Source organism: Sturnira hondurensis, unplaced genomic scaffold (genome assembly GCF_014824575.4).
Source record: "Sturnira hondurensis isolate 20B ecotype Veracruz unplaced genomic scaffold, ASM1482457v3 Scaffold0004068, whole genome shotgun sequence".
Lineage (NCBI taxonomy): Eukaryota > Metazoa > Chordata > Mammalia > Chiroptera > Phyllostomidae > Sturnira > Sturnira hondurensis.
The window spans coordinates 4,791,988-4,806,156 of record NW_028076699.1 but is presented as its reverse complement, the minus strand read 5'-3'; the positions used below and the strand labels follow the sequence as shown (position 1 = coordinate 4,806,156).

General features: G+C 53.4%; 1 protein-coding gene across 3 annotated transcripts; it reads right to left on the bottom strand.

Moving 5' to 3' along the window:
* Positions 1-246: 246 nt before the first annotated feature.
* LDLRAD1 (low density lipoprotein receptor class A domain containing 1) lies at positions 247-9,719 on the bottom strand. Of its 3 annotated transcripts, none has more exons than XM_037043206.1 (6): positions 9,325-9,719; positions 8,832-8,926; positions 6,229-6,324; positions 4,078-4,215; positions 2,171-2,299; positions 247-757 (listed from the first exon to the last, which is right to left on the bottom strand). In XM_037043206.1, the coding sequence occupies exons 2-6, from the start codon at positions 8,905-8,907 to the stop codon at positions 609-611; spliced, it is 588 nt and encodes a 195-aa protein (XP_036899101.1). In that variant the 5' UTR covers positions 8,908-8,926; positions 9,325-9,719; the 3' UTR covers positions 247-608. The 3 variants fall into 3 exon arrangements, with proteins under 3 accessions (XP_036899101.1, XP_036899099.1, XP_036899100.1); XM_037043204.1 differs by having other exon boundaries at positions 6,229-6,357; positions 9,325-9,718; XM_037043205.1 differs by having other exon boundaries at positions 6,229-6,357; positions 8,872-8,926; positions 9,325-9,718.
* Positions 9,720-14,169: the final 4,450 nt, after the last annotated feature.

The window sequence follows — 14,169 nt, the reverse complement described above, 5'->3', positions numbered from 1 at the left end:
GCGGATTGTTGGGCCCGGGGCACAGGGTGGAGAGCGGGACGGACGGGAGAGCTGCTCTTTCTCCAGACCTTCTACTCTACAGCTCAGAGCCTCCAGGAGGGCTTCCCCCTGGCAGGTGAGACGTCACGTGGTCAGCCAATAGGGCCTGATTACTGAGACGAGAAAGATGCTGAAGCTATAGCCAAACCCACACTATCTGCCTTAGGTACAAAGAGGCAGGAGGCAGTACACGCGCCACATAAGGGCTAAATTCCTCAGCTGAATGTTTGAGCCCCAGACTTGTCTTTTCTCCAAGGGGTAATGAGGTCAAAATCTGTGAGTCTGTCTTAGAGAAGAGGAGCAAATTTCCTCTGCGTGGCCCCTGAAGCAATCATGGGAGCAGTTTCTCATCATCTATGTTAATGAGCTCCCTGTCACTGGAGGCATTTAAGGAGAGGCTGAACATTTTGAAAGCAGGAGAGGCAAGTCTTTTTCAGAGACCACAGTGTGTAGATTTCACTAGATGAACTTGAAGGCTCCTTCCTGCCCTTGTGTTCTTCGACTGGACGCTCATTCGGAGGCTCATCAGTGCCACTCTGCCAGCCTCCTGCTCTGGCTTGCGCGCCCAGCTAGGGGCCCGGACAGGAATCCTCATCAGACCAGTCAAAGCAGTGCTGCACACGGTCCCGGCAGAGGCTCCTTGGGACACAGCCGCAGTACTTGAAGAGAGTCGAGGGGCAGCGCCACCACCCGGGGCCACAGGGTGGGCAGGCAGTCACTGGAGGAACAAGAGATGGCAGAAGAGCAGCTGTGGTGTCCTGGAATGTCCAGGGCACTCCCCACCTCTGATGCCTGCCGTGGCTCCCCAGACCCCGTCCCATCTGGCATGGGTTGACTGTTTTCCTTGTTCCCTGTGGGAGAGACTCTAGATCCCAATTCATGGGCTGTGTGACCTCGAGCAAGTCTCTTACCCTGTCTGAGCCTCAGTTTCTTCACCTGCTCAAGGTTGTTATTAAGAAATAGTGCCAGGCACAAGATCAGTGTTCAAATATTAGTGGTCAGTGCACACTGTCTACCCCAGTCCATCCTCCCCTCTCACCCTGACTCAGCCATACCAGCCCTCAGCGTGCCTCATAGACTTCCCCCCTTTGCCCTGAACCCTGGGCCTCCCGCACTCTTCCCTGCATGTCCAGCCTCTGCCTATTAAAACCCTGTCCAGCCTTGGCTTGTGTGGCTCAGTGGACTGGGTGCCAGCTGGAGAACCAAGGTGTCCCTGTGTCGATTCCCTGTCAGGGCACATGTCTGGGTTGTGGGCTGGGTCCCCAGAAGGGGGCGCATGAGGGGCAACCACACATTGATGTTTCACTGTCTCTCTTTCTCCCTCCCTTCCTCTCTCTAAAAATAAATATATAAAATTTAAAAATAAATAAATTTTAGAAATCTTTAAAATAAAATAAAATAAAACCCTGTCCATTCTCTAAGGTCTGCTTGAATACGGCCTCTTCTGAGAAGTCTCCCTTGATTCTTACATGCTCCCTTCCCTTAAAAAGCCTCCCCAGGTCCTCGTCACTTCCTTTTGGCATCAGCGGGATGTGAGTCCTGTGGGCAGGACTCACGTTTGACTCCTGGCCGTCCTCCAGCAGGGCCTGGTACAGGCCTAGCCCCAGGCAGCGCTCAGGCCACGTTTGCGGATTACACTGGGACAGTGAAAAGAGGCCAGACTTGAAGTCAGGAGACTGTGAGTCAGGGAGGGCGTCCCAACTTCCCTTCCTGTCATTCGTTGTATTAAGTTCCTTCTCTCTGGCCTCAGTTTGCTTACATACAAAGTAGGGCCAGTGGTTCCTGCCTTGTTTTCCTCACAGGGTTGTTGGGAGGTGATGAGGGGGTTAGGGGAGCCCAGGTTCAAACCCCAGTTGGGCCACACACATACTTCTTGCCCAGTTACCCTCTGAGCCCAGTTTCCTTATCTGTTAAGTTCCCCACCACAGAAGAACACAGCTCCAGTGGGAGTCATTTGGTATAGGAGTGAGCACCCTGCCAGAGGAGGCATCCAAAAATGGGTGGAAACTTCTTTCTAGGAGGCAAGGAGAGGAGGCAAGGGGAACCTCAGAGATTCCCTGGTCAACCTCTGCTCTCTGGTCGCTACCCGGACACCTGCTCTGCCCAGCCCAGCCCATGCCCAGACCCGCACCTGGGATCAGTTCATCCGAGCAGTCCCCGCAGTTGTTGGTCCCGTCACACCTCTGGTCTGAGTAGATCCAGGATGCGGGGTCTCCACAGTGGGCCACAAGGAACTGGGGGAGACTCCGGGGCACATCTCCTGCAGAGGGCAGATGAGGCAGGGGAAGATCCGCATCTGGCCACAGCTGTCTCAGGGACATCTGGAGGGGGTGGTCACGGCCACCCTGGCTGTTGCTGAACTCAGTGCCACTGCGCACCCACCCCAGGAAGGGCACAGGGAGAAGGTTTCCCAGGGAGGAGGTCAAGTCAAAGGAGAGACGTGTTCTTTCCCTGTACATCCAGCAAGACGCCCAGAGCCCTGCCTCTCCCTTCCTCGTTCCCTGCACCGCTCTCGTGCATCCCCACCCCACCCCACCCCACTGCCTGCACTGTCCTCCCTCCAGGAATGCGCTCCTTGACACCTATCTAAAAACACTCCAGTCAAGTCCAGGAATGGAAGATGAAGGCTTTCCTTCATCTCCGCAAAGCCTTCTCCAACTGGAACATAACAAGAATAGGTGTGAAGTCTCGCACTCGGGTCCCAGAACTCAGAGGATGTGAGTTCACATACCTTGTGAGAGGGAGTTACAGCACTTTACCTGAAAGTGTGTTCTGTTTTAGGCAGCAGTGCGACAAGACTACCAAAAACTAACACAAACTCAGGCCACATCACTAGAGGGGTATCCCAGACGTGGGGGTGGGGAGCCTTTGTTCCTTGGACTAGCCAGAGCCGGTCAGAAGTATCATGAATGTTCTGGAGCCTGTCCAGGGACATGGACATGATGTGCGTTCTGTGGAATGCTGGTGGAATGGGGAAGACCCGTCACAGGGGGAGGACTGGGGGATCAGAGTGTGGCCCAGGGAAGGGGACACCTCCGTGGGGCGGAAGCAGCGGCTCCAAACCCGTGCAGTGCCACCATCATGGAGACAGATTAAGACCCAGCTCCTGGCAGGCAGGGTGATGAGCGGGCAGAGCTGGAAGCCGTCAAGGATGCCAGTGACATTCCCATGGACAAACCATGCAGTGATGGGAGCAGCTGCCTCAAATGGTAGTGAGCTCCCCGTCCCAGGACTATGCAAGCTGAAGCTGGGGGGCCTCTGCTGGGTTTGTTGTCAGGGGGATTTGGGCACGAACTGGGACGTAGCTAGATGACTTTTAAGTTCTCTTGTTGTCTTGAGGGTTTATGATGCAACGACTCTCCCCTCATTGGCTCCCCGTCTCCGCCCACTCCAACTTACCAAGCTCTCTCCCTCCTCCATGCAAAGGGCCTGGCTCCTTTCTCCTGAGAATTGTCAGGTCTTTAAGGTCTGGGACAAGATCTTCCCATTCATTCACTCATTTACTCACTCATTCCATCATTCATTCAGCAAATCATTCCGAATACCCTGTGTGCCAGGCACGGGGACCCAAGGTCAAGCAGACCAGGCCTGACCTGAGGAGTTTACAGCCTGATGGTCATGGCAAATATGCCAGTTGCGGGTGACAAGGTGACTAGGGCTGGGACACCGGGAAGCACAGGGGATGTGGAAGCCCAAAGGTAGAAGTTTAACCTTGCTTGAGAGTCAGGAAAGGCTTCCTGGTGGAGGTAATCCTTGAACTCTGCCATGAAGTTTGAATACAGATTATCTGGCATGAAGATGCACACAGTGAGGCCATTCCTTAACATGGGCATTCACATATGTGTGTTGGGGGAGAGGTGCTCCCGGCTGAGGGTACCAGATAAGCAAAGGCCTGAGGACACAAAGGTACCTGGTAATTTCAGGGATGATTGAGCTTCATTTTCGCTGCAGGGGTAGTGGGAGTTGGAGGGGCAACGCCAAAGGGCCCTGGAAGGCCCATTCGGGGCAGGGGCAGGGGCCAGACTGGGCAGTACTCACGGCACAAGGTCTCATCCTCGTCCTCGCCATGGGGACAGGTGCGGATGCCATCACAGACCCCGCTGGCCGAGATGCAGCTCTTCCGGTCACGGCACAGGAAGCCTGTCCTGTTTGTCAGTGTCACACAGGCCTGGGCCACTGAGTGGGCAGGGGGTGGCCCCGGAGGGTCAAGGATGATGTTCGCAAGGGCACCACAAGGTTCCCACACCTGAGACACCACCGCCACTGAGCTGGCCTGAAGGGCTGGGGCAGTGATGAGGATACTGGGCTTGGCACCGGAGGCCAAAGTCCCAGCTCTACCATTTGCCAGCTGAGTGACCTTGGGCAAATGACTGGACCTCTCTGAGCATCAGGTTTCTTGTCTGCAAAATGGGGACCATACTAGACACCCACAGGACTGCTGGGGAGACTTCTGTAACCCCAGAATGTGAAGTGTGGCAAGTAGGTCATGGTTCCCCCCTTCACTGAGAGCCGTGGACAGGCTCCCAGGTGGCTCCCAGGATGGGACTCCAGCAGCAAAGTGACTTACATGGTGGGGCCCCCAGCACCAGGCCAGCTTACCAGGGACGATTTGCTGGGCCTGGCCTGGGGCTGTCAGGTCGTCACTCCGTACCAGTGCATCTGGCCACACCTTCACAGTCTACAAAGCACTGGCACGGTTTTGCTCTGCCCTTTCCCTACTCCCCCTGGAAGCATCATCGTTAGCCCATTTCACACAGGAGAACAGGAAGACTCAAGAGGTGTGATGGGCCCCGGCACAGCTCACAACCCAGGCCTGCTGACCCAGCACTTTCCTGAGGCTGGGGCTGCCTCCCCAGTGTCCAGGAATGTTGGGAGGCATCTGAACACGTCTGCCCTTCTGACAGTCCTCCCACAGCCACAGGAGCTGCTACAAGGAATTGAAGGAGAGAAACTGTCGGATGAGCTGGGAGGTCACCCCAGTCCCACAGGCCACAAATGGAAGAGTGGTTTGTGCATGTGTGCCTGGGCACAGGGGACCCAGGTCCCAGCTCATGTGAGGGGGACTTACTCTCAGAAAATCTCACATTGTCACACACACACATTAATGCACATGCACACACAGACACATGCACACATAAGCACACAGACATGCACACACATGCAGACATGCATCACACAGGCACACACAGACACAGAGGCACATGTGTGCATACACAGGTACAGGAATCCAGCTCCTCAAGGATGCACGCCTGTCCCAGATGCCTGCGTCTCTGCACAGGTGTGCAGAGAGCTGCAGGTTTACCCCTCCCTTGCCTTGTCCCTTACACACCCAGCCTGGCTACAGAGCCCTGTGCCAGAAAGGGAGATGTGGTGACACCTGCCCCCAGCGAGCTCGGCTCCGCCCATCGTGCTCTGGAGGGACACCCCCCTCCCCAGCACAGCCTTTGAGGCCCCAGGCCCCTGGCCCTGCCCACCACTCCAGCCCCATGACCACTGGCCCTCGTGCAGTCTCCCACCCTTTTCCTCATGTTCCCTCCCACCCTAGGGACTCCAAGCATAGTGTTCACCAAGCTTGGGATGCTTTTCCTGCCACCCCTTCAGCTAACCAATTCCCACGTCCCCTTCTGGCCTCAGCTCCCTTTCACTTTCCAAGTGCCCCGTCTGACTTCTGGACTGGGTCAGAGGCCCTATTCCAGATTCTCAGTGTCCTGTTAACCCTGCCTCAGTGCACTTAGTTGGTTAACATTTATGTCACTCTCCAAACCGTTAGCTCTGTGAGGGCAGGGGCCATGTTGGGACTCACCACTGTAGCTGGGCCCCCGGGAAAGGGTCAGACACACTCTTATCCTGTATGATGGAGGCAGCCACACAAATGGATGGCGCCACCCAGGACACAGGCCAGGGGAAGAGGCTTCTAACCCAGCCTGGAGGTCAGGGCAGGCTTCCTGGAGGAGGCTGGTCATCAGAGCTGGGACCTCTCAATAGCTCATATTACAGGTATGTAAATGGAGGCTCCGAAACATGGAGACATGTTAATGTCAGTTTGTGTGCCCGAGTCTGTGCACACATGCTAAGGAATTGTCCGAAAGTCACTTCATGGAGAAACCAGGCAGGGTCAGGGTTCCCCCATGTCTCTGCACCCCAATCCCTCCCGGCAAATCGGACCCACCCTCTCTTGACCACCCTGACCTGGTGTACGTGGTGGGGATCCAAAGATGGTGACCAAGGCAATCAGGGCCGCAAGAGTTGTCAGCAGGAGCAACAGGAAGGCCGAGAGGCAGGCACCTCGGCGAGAGCAGCAGAGGGGCGTGGTGCCCGCTGTGGGGGCAGGAAACCAGTGGTGCAGCAGCCAGCACTGGGGCTCAGGGATCCCCTCCTCTGGCCCTTCCTGTAAGTGGCCTGTCCCTGCCTGGGTATCCGGGGGCAGAAAGAGGTTCCCTGGAGGAGGGGCCGTGATGCTCTCAGTTCTGCCTGCGGGCCCAGCCCCACTGAGCACCAGTCCCTGGCCCCGGTTCTGTAGCTAGTGGGTGGCAGTTGGCATACAGAGGGTCCTGGGCCTCTGCTCCACCGGCCTTACACTCCTGTCCTTCTGCAAACACTGTCATCTCCTCAGGAGGCAGTCAGAAATGGACACCTGCTTCCTGGGCCCTGTTCCTGGGACAGAAACTACAGCAGGCCCTTCTATATAGCCATTGTTTTTATTTTCCAAAGCAACATTTTATAGATGAGGACACCAAGGCTCAGAGAAGGCAAAGTTCAGGTCACCTCGTGCAGAGCTGAGATGTGAGTTCACAACTATTTGCTGCCCAAACCAGAGCCCTTTCCACGTGCCAAGTGAGTGTTCATTCCGCAGCCTGCCGGGATGCTGGTTGGATGCCCAGCTGCCCGGCTCCCCAGCCCGGCCCCACTGAGACATCACTTCACTTTGCCTGATTCCTTATGTGGGAAATGGAGGTCATCACACCTACCACAGGGTTGCTGAGAGGATTAAGCTAGTGGATATATTAAAACAGTGCTTGGCATAGTAAGTGCTATAAAGGTTTTAGCTATTGTTAGTGTTTATTGAGCACCTACTATGTGCCAAGCCATATGCTAAGCAATTGTGGAAATCACTGTAATAGGAAACACCTTGATCCTTTCATTTTTGCTTGCTTGTGAAATAATGAAGGAAAGCATATTGAGGACCTACTACGTGTCCTGCTCTTAGAGGACACAAAAGCAGTCTTAGCTCAGGTCGTTGCAGCACATTTAGAAGGCAAAGCATGGGCAGGTCAGAAGGGGAGTGTGGGTACAACTGCCATCCGCTGCGCCCCAGTTACTCCAGAGAAAGAAGCAGGGCAGGTTGGGAGCATCTGTGTCCCCAGGATCCAGCCCAGGGGCAGGGGCACCATAGTAGGTGCTGTGTGAATATTCTGATCCAGGGCTCCAGGAGACTAGGGAAGGGCCCCAATTCAGGGCAGGGCGGGCCATTTCCATCCAATCCACTCATATTTGCAGAGCGGTCCATTCTGCTCGCCTGCTGGTAAGATCTGTCCCTGTGCAGCTCACAGAGCCAGGCAGTCAGTGTGGTTTAGGGCGTGTGAGCAAAGTGCCATGGAATTTCCACCAGCAGAGGAGGGGAGGGTGTAAGGAGAGAGCACTCGGAGTATAGGAGGAGAAAAGGCCTTGTGGGTGGTGTTGGGGGCGGACAACAAGTGGCTTTGTTCGGCGGGAGCCTGGGGTGGGTGTGTGCTGGGAAAGGAGACAACAGTAGGAGATACAGCATAAATCTAAAATCAGTACACCCTCAGGCCCTGTCGGGTGGTTTCCTTGTTGTCAGCAAACACAGGGGAAGCTCCGGTATCCAGAGAGACAAGACCATGTGAATCTGGGCTAGAACGCTGCGATCGGCCCGCACAGGCACTCCTCAAATATTTGTGCAGCGCAGGCCGTGGGCAAGATGGACCACAGGAGAGACTCGGGCAGAACTGAGGCCCACACCCAGGTGAGGATCCTGCTCTCCAGGGCGGGAAGGCCCTGAGGTGCCAATCCCCACTTGGACAGATGGGAAAAGAGGCCACTGTTCCACAGCCATGCCCACTAGGAGCCAGGACTTGGAAATCAACGCCCCCACTGCGGGGCAACAAAGGCACCGAGGCTTTGCAACCAGATGGACCCCAATATGAACTCAAACCCTATCTCTCCCACCTCTCAGCTGTGAGGGATCCCAGCTTGGCCAAGCGACCCCACCCCTCTTAGCCTCAGCTGCCTCTTCTGTTACTGCCCCACAACAGGACCCCTCTCAGCGCTGGTCTACAGACTAAAAGAGGCCGGGCAGCAAGGCCCTTTGCAGACACCATGAGTGTCTGCCTTTCTGGGTCTTTGGTCAGATGCAGTCGAGTGAATATGTGTTCCTTGCTTTGAACTGTTCTAGTCACACAAGTCACTGGCACACAGCAGGTGCTAAATAAGTGTGTGGTCCCATCTACTTTATCCCTCAGTAGTTAAGAGAATTGCCCAGGTCAATCACTGGGTCAAGTATTTGACTCCAGAGATCTTTCCTTTATGGGTTACAGGTGGACTCTGTATGTGGCGCAGTGCCTGTGAGGTAGGCGATATGCAACAGGTGCCCAATGAATGCTTGTGCATGAAGAGATGGACAAACCCATTAAGCAGCTGGCTGTCAGCATGGCCGGCCAGGAAGATAAGGGTGAATGACATCAGCATGGGGGGCGGAGGTCTGAGGGACAGGGGGAACCTCAGGGTGCTCCCTTGTGCCTCTGTAGCACCAGCCCAACCTCAGGGAACCCTACCTGGGGAGAGCCTGCAGGGAACTGCCCCTCCCCACTTTACCTTCGTCCCCAGGGAGGACGTTGGTTCGAGCAGCATCTTTGCCTTTGATCTCCACCTGCCCGAGAGAACACAGTGAGGAGTGGGCTTAGGTGAGGTGAAGTCGGCCTGAGGGAGCCACACCAAAGAGTTTTTCACGAAACTTACCGAGAGCCTTAGCTGGACCCACTGGACCCACACACAGAAAACTCATCATGCCTGCTTCACACTCCTGCACCTTTGCCTGGAATGCCTTTGTCCCCACGGGCCCCTGTAATCATTCAGCCTTCAAACCAGCTGAGGCGGCTCTTCCTCAGAGAGGCTTTCCCTGGTGCCCCCTCCCATCCTGTGGTTGGATCCCCCCACCCGCTCTGGAGCAGCGGGGAGCTGAGCCATCTCAACATCCACCCTCTTTATTGCCCACTCCTACCCCAGGCTGGCTCCCCTGGGTCAGGAGCCATCTCAGGCAGATCTTACCTGGGGGAAGATCTTGTTCATGTCTCCGGTCCCCAGCTCCCAGCTCTCAGCTCTGGGCACTGTGCTGGTGTGTAGAACACAGCTCAGGTTCCCTGCCTGGTCACCAGGGTAGCCTGGAGGAGGGTGCCCAGGAGGCCCTGCTTGGCTGTACCCACCCTTCCTGTGGGCAGTCCCTTCCCAGGCTGCCTGCCAGCTGGAGGAAAGGGCCGGAGGGCCATGGTCCTGCTCAGCCTTTCCTCATTCTGTGGCCTGCTGGCAGTGCGCCAAGGCAGTGCGTCAGAATCCTCCTTGTCCCCATTTGACAGACAGAGGCCGACCTATGGAGAGAAATGGCCCTCACGTCACTCAGTCCAGGGAGCTTCTCAGGATGTGCGTTTTCCTCGACATCAGTGATGAGACTGGAGGATCTCAGGCCCCCAGCTGCTTGAAATACCAGGCAGGTCCAGGCAGAAATACCCGGAATTAACATTCCCGTGGCTAAAAAGCTGGAGTCATTTTCTCATCAATGTTCTGTTCCATTAATTAGGTAATCTAGGTTGAAAGAATATGCATTTTCCACTAAAATTATAAAGAAAATATCATTTTAAATTGTTTTCTTTTAAAAAGTGACCATGTGCATTTAAATTTTTCTGGAGATGGTGCCTATGATGAAGGAGGGCTAACTAAGGTAAGCTCACCCCACGAGGTATGAGTTCCCTGCGGCCTGACTCTTCTGCTGAGGAGACCAAGGCCCTGGGAGATTAAGAGACTGGCCAGAGGCCCCAGACCATGAAAGGAGAGGTGTCCACGGGGGTTCCAGGGAAGATCCGTCTGCTTCTTTTTTTAAAAAAAGATTTTATTGACTTATTTTTAGAGAGAGGAGAAGGGAAGGAGAGAGGGAGAGAAACATCAATGTGTGGTGGCCTCTCACGTGCCCCCTACTGGATACCTGGCCTGCAACCCAGGCATGTGCCTTGACTGGGAATTGAACCGGCCACCTTTTGGTTCTCTTGCTCAAAACACTGAGCCACACCAGCCAGGGCTGTAGCCTGCTTCTGATGCCCATGGGTTGGTTGTCTAGCCTGTGACAAGTCTTTTCTTTTTCACTGGGATATAGACTGCCCAGTCCCCCAGGGTGTGGCGGGATGGACAGACACAGGGCCAGCAGCACTGGGAAGGGCTAAAGCCTAGGTCAGGAGAACAGGGTCCCTATAAGAGCCCCACCATTGGCCCTGGCTGCTCTGAGCCGCAGTTCCCTTGTCCAGAAAATGTAACAATTAGATTAGACAAAGGGGGCATCTTTGTTTGGGGATCCCCATAATCAGGTCCTGAGACTAAGGGAACTGGGTTTTTTTTGCCAGCTCTTGCAAGTCATTGGCTGAGAACTGCCAGGGGGTATTCATTCCTGGCACCACTGGCCTGCCTTAGGCAAGGAGATGCCTGTGTTGGCAGCTATGAGCCGGGCTGATACGCCCTGAAATGAAAAGGGATGAGGGGATGGGCAGGGCACCCATGGCACCTACTAAAGATGCCAGCTAGACTTCGTTTTGCGTGCCTACTTCAATGAGCGTAGAGGGTATCCGGAACAGGGGGTTCAGAGGGTTCTGAGGTCAGGACTCAGAGTTTTGTGGTTGATTAGAGATGTCTTGCCGTGGGTATAAGAGTGAACAGTGGTATCACACATAACAACCATTCGTGTTTCTGAACCAACCCATGCCTTTCAATCTCTGGATTTCCTGGCCTCTGGTTCTTAAGTGTTTCTTTATGAAAAGACTCTGTAGGGATGTGGAAATGTCCCTTCCTCTGGAATCCTGGCCCAGTGCAGATACGGCCACATCTGGCTACGCTGGAATCATTGCATCTCTCCTCCAGCTCAGGGTGCCACCGAGAACCCTTGTGTGAAGGGCAGCAGGGGGTCCTGGCAAGATGGAGGAGAGCCTTGCTGCCTCAGTGCCAGAAATTCCTGGGTTGACAGCCAAGCAATGCCTTGGAGAAAAAACGCTTGGGCTGCGTTGTGCAACCTCCACCTCCGTCCTGCTGGGCTCCCTTGGCTGTGGCTGGGGTCTGCTTGACCTGCACCTGGATAAACTTCTGGCAAGAGCAGAAACTTTGGAGCTGATAGTCCAAATGGCTCCACCACTAGCTGCGTGACCTCCGAGAGGTAGGTCCCTTTCCATCTCTGACCTTCAACTTCCCACCCTACCTCTTTAAAGCCCTTTTCCGCTCCTGCCTGAAGACAGGCAGTGCCCTGCCCACACCCAGCGTCCAACATTGCACCGTTCTCTTCTCCCACGTGCTCCGACCTCTCCCTTCCTTCCCCTAGAAAAGAAGTTTCAAAAACTTAAGAAAAACACAAAAAAGTAAAAAGAATAATGTAACAAATAATCACATACCCACCGTTCAGAGTTAACAAATGTTAAAATTTAGTCACTTGTTCTTCAGTTTTTTTCTGTTAAGTATAGCAAAACTGAAAGAGTATTTTCTTCCCCGCCAATTGTATTCCCTCTCCTCCCTCTCCAAAGTCAACCGTTCCCTAAATGGGCCATGTATGCTTCCAGTGGCTGTTTTTTACTCACTGCTGCTCTCTAGACACACACACACCCCTAGAATCACACCACAGGGGCACCTCAACTTTAGCAGATACCGCTGAACTGCTTTTCCTGGTGACCGTGCCAATTTGTACTTCCACTAGCAGTGTGAGTGTTTCTGCCTCCCAGCTCTGAAGTTGTCAGACTCCCTCACATCTGCCAGTCCGGTAGGTGTGAAATGGCACCTCAGTGGGGCCAGTTTGCATTTCTCTAGCAATTACTACTGCTACCACCAATTGCTAACATGTATGGAGTACTGATCTTTGCCACATGCAGCACTACATGCTTTACATTATGTTAACTCATTTAGTCCTCCCAGCCACAGAGTGTGGGGACTACTGCCCAGCAAAGTGAAAGGTCATGGGTTCGATTCCCAGTCAGGTCACATGCCTAGGTTGTGGGTTGGGTTCCCAGACGGGGCATGTAAGAGCGGCAACCAATCGATGTTTCTCACATCAATGTTTCTCTCTCTTGTTTCTCCCTCGTTTTCCCTCTTTCTAAAAATACAATTTTAGAACATAAAAATAAAAAAGAAAAGAAGATGGAGACTATTGTCATCTCCCTTTTACAGATGAGGAAACTGAAGCACAGAGACATTAAATTACTTGCCCAACGTTCACAACTGAAAAGTGGCAGAGCCAAGCAGCAAGCCTGGGAGGTCCACGCCCTTACCTCAACCTATGCCCTCTCCGTTCTAAAGGGTGGTCCTCAGACTAGCAGCATCTGCACCGTCGGGGAGCTGGTGAGAGGCAGGTCTCACCCCAAATCTACCAAACAAGACCCTGCATCTTTTTTAAATTTTTTAATTTATTTATCTTTAGAAGAGAAGGAGAGAAATATCAATGTATGGTTGCTTTTGGTGCATCCCCTGCTGGGAACTGGCCCCTGCTGGGAATTGGCCTGCAACCCAGGCATGTGCCCTGACAGGGAATCGAACTGCGATCTTCTGGTTCGCAGGCCCGTGCTCAATCCACTGAGCTACACCAGCCAGGGCAAGACCCTGCATCTTAACAAGATCCCCAGGAGATCTGAATACAGTTTGAGAAGCCCCGGCCTACACCACACTGTCTGGCTGCCCTTTTACTAAAAATATATTGGTCACATGGATTTCCTACATGGTGCATTGCTTTTTCACATCTTTCCCACTCTTTTGTGGGTGATTTGTCTTTTTCTTACTGATTTATGGATTTCTTTATGCTGAGTCCGAGTCATTTGTTACCTGGGTTATACATCTCTCCCTGTCTATAGCATGTCACTTGCTTAGAGTGACTTCTGCTGGCTCCATCTTTCTAAGTCCATCATTCTTGCCTGGAACCAGGTGGAAGTCTCACTTTGCAAAGCTTTCTTTGACTCTCCTGCTCCCTTGGATTTACCTTTCCCTGTATCTCTTATGGTCTGGGATTCCATCTCAGCCTGGCTATGGCCAGGAGAGACCTCTGGACATGAGATCGGCGAACCCCAGCTTGAGTCAGACAGACCTGGGTTTTATCGACTCTGCCAAATAAATATTGAATTTAAGGTGGCCAATCACAGCCTCTCTAAGCCTCAGTTTCCTCCTCTGAAGAATGGGGATAAGAATACTTACCTCAGAGTTGTTGAGAGGATGAAGTGAGCACACACATGTGAACGTCTTTTCCAGCCTTTGAGGGTACAGTATTGTTTCTGGATGCCTTGGTCTGTCTGCTTTTACAGAGAGATCTAGCTTGAGGGCTGGGACTGCTTCTCACTCCAGGGCCCACCTCTGGGCTGGAGAAGGTGAAGTGGACACCACAGTCAGATTGACCCAGGGGCCAGGAGATCTGCTTCCAGACCTGGCTAGAGGTGAGGCCCAGACCTTGCTTCAGTATTTATCACTCCTCCCCTCTGCCTCCACAACTTGGGGAGCCATGGCCGGTCACCTCTGCTCTCAGAGACTCTGTTTCCTTAACTCCAGAATGAGGATGTTAAACCCCACCCTGCTCTCCTAGAGGGAAGTCAAAGAATTTATATGTACGACCTATGAACATCCCCCCCCCATAACTAAAGGGGGGGATGTGGGTGGGAGAGATGTGCAGGGTGGAGGGGAATGAAGGGAGGGAAATGGGACAACTGTAATAGCATAATCAATAAAATATATTTTTTAAAAAAGAAATCTTTAGCACTAAACTTCACAAACCACTTTTGACACATTCGATCAGTCACAGCACCTTCTCTATACACTGCACAAATCTTTCTTTTACGCTTCAGTTGCGTTTTTTCATTTCTTGAAATAACAGCGTACAATGTGCCAAAAATGCTG

Excerpts from the sequence above, each read along its gene's own strand:
- LDLRAD1 (XM_037043204.1), bottom strand. The coding sequence starts at position 8,907 with ATGCTGCTCGAACCAACGTCCTCCCTGGGGACGAAGGTAAAGTGGGGA. Across the intron at positions 6,358-8,831 it reads TCCCTGCAGGCTCTCCCCAG|CGGGCACCACGCCCCTCTGC; the intron begins GTAGGGTTCCCT and ends CTGCCCCCACAG. Across the intron at positions 758-2,170 it reads CTCGGATGAACTGATCCCAG|TGACTGCCTGCCCACCCTGT; the intron begins GTGCGGGTCTGG and ends TTGTTCCTCCAG.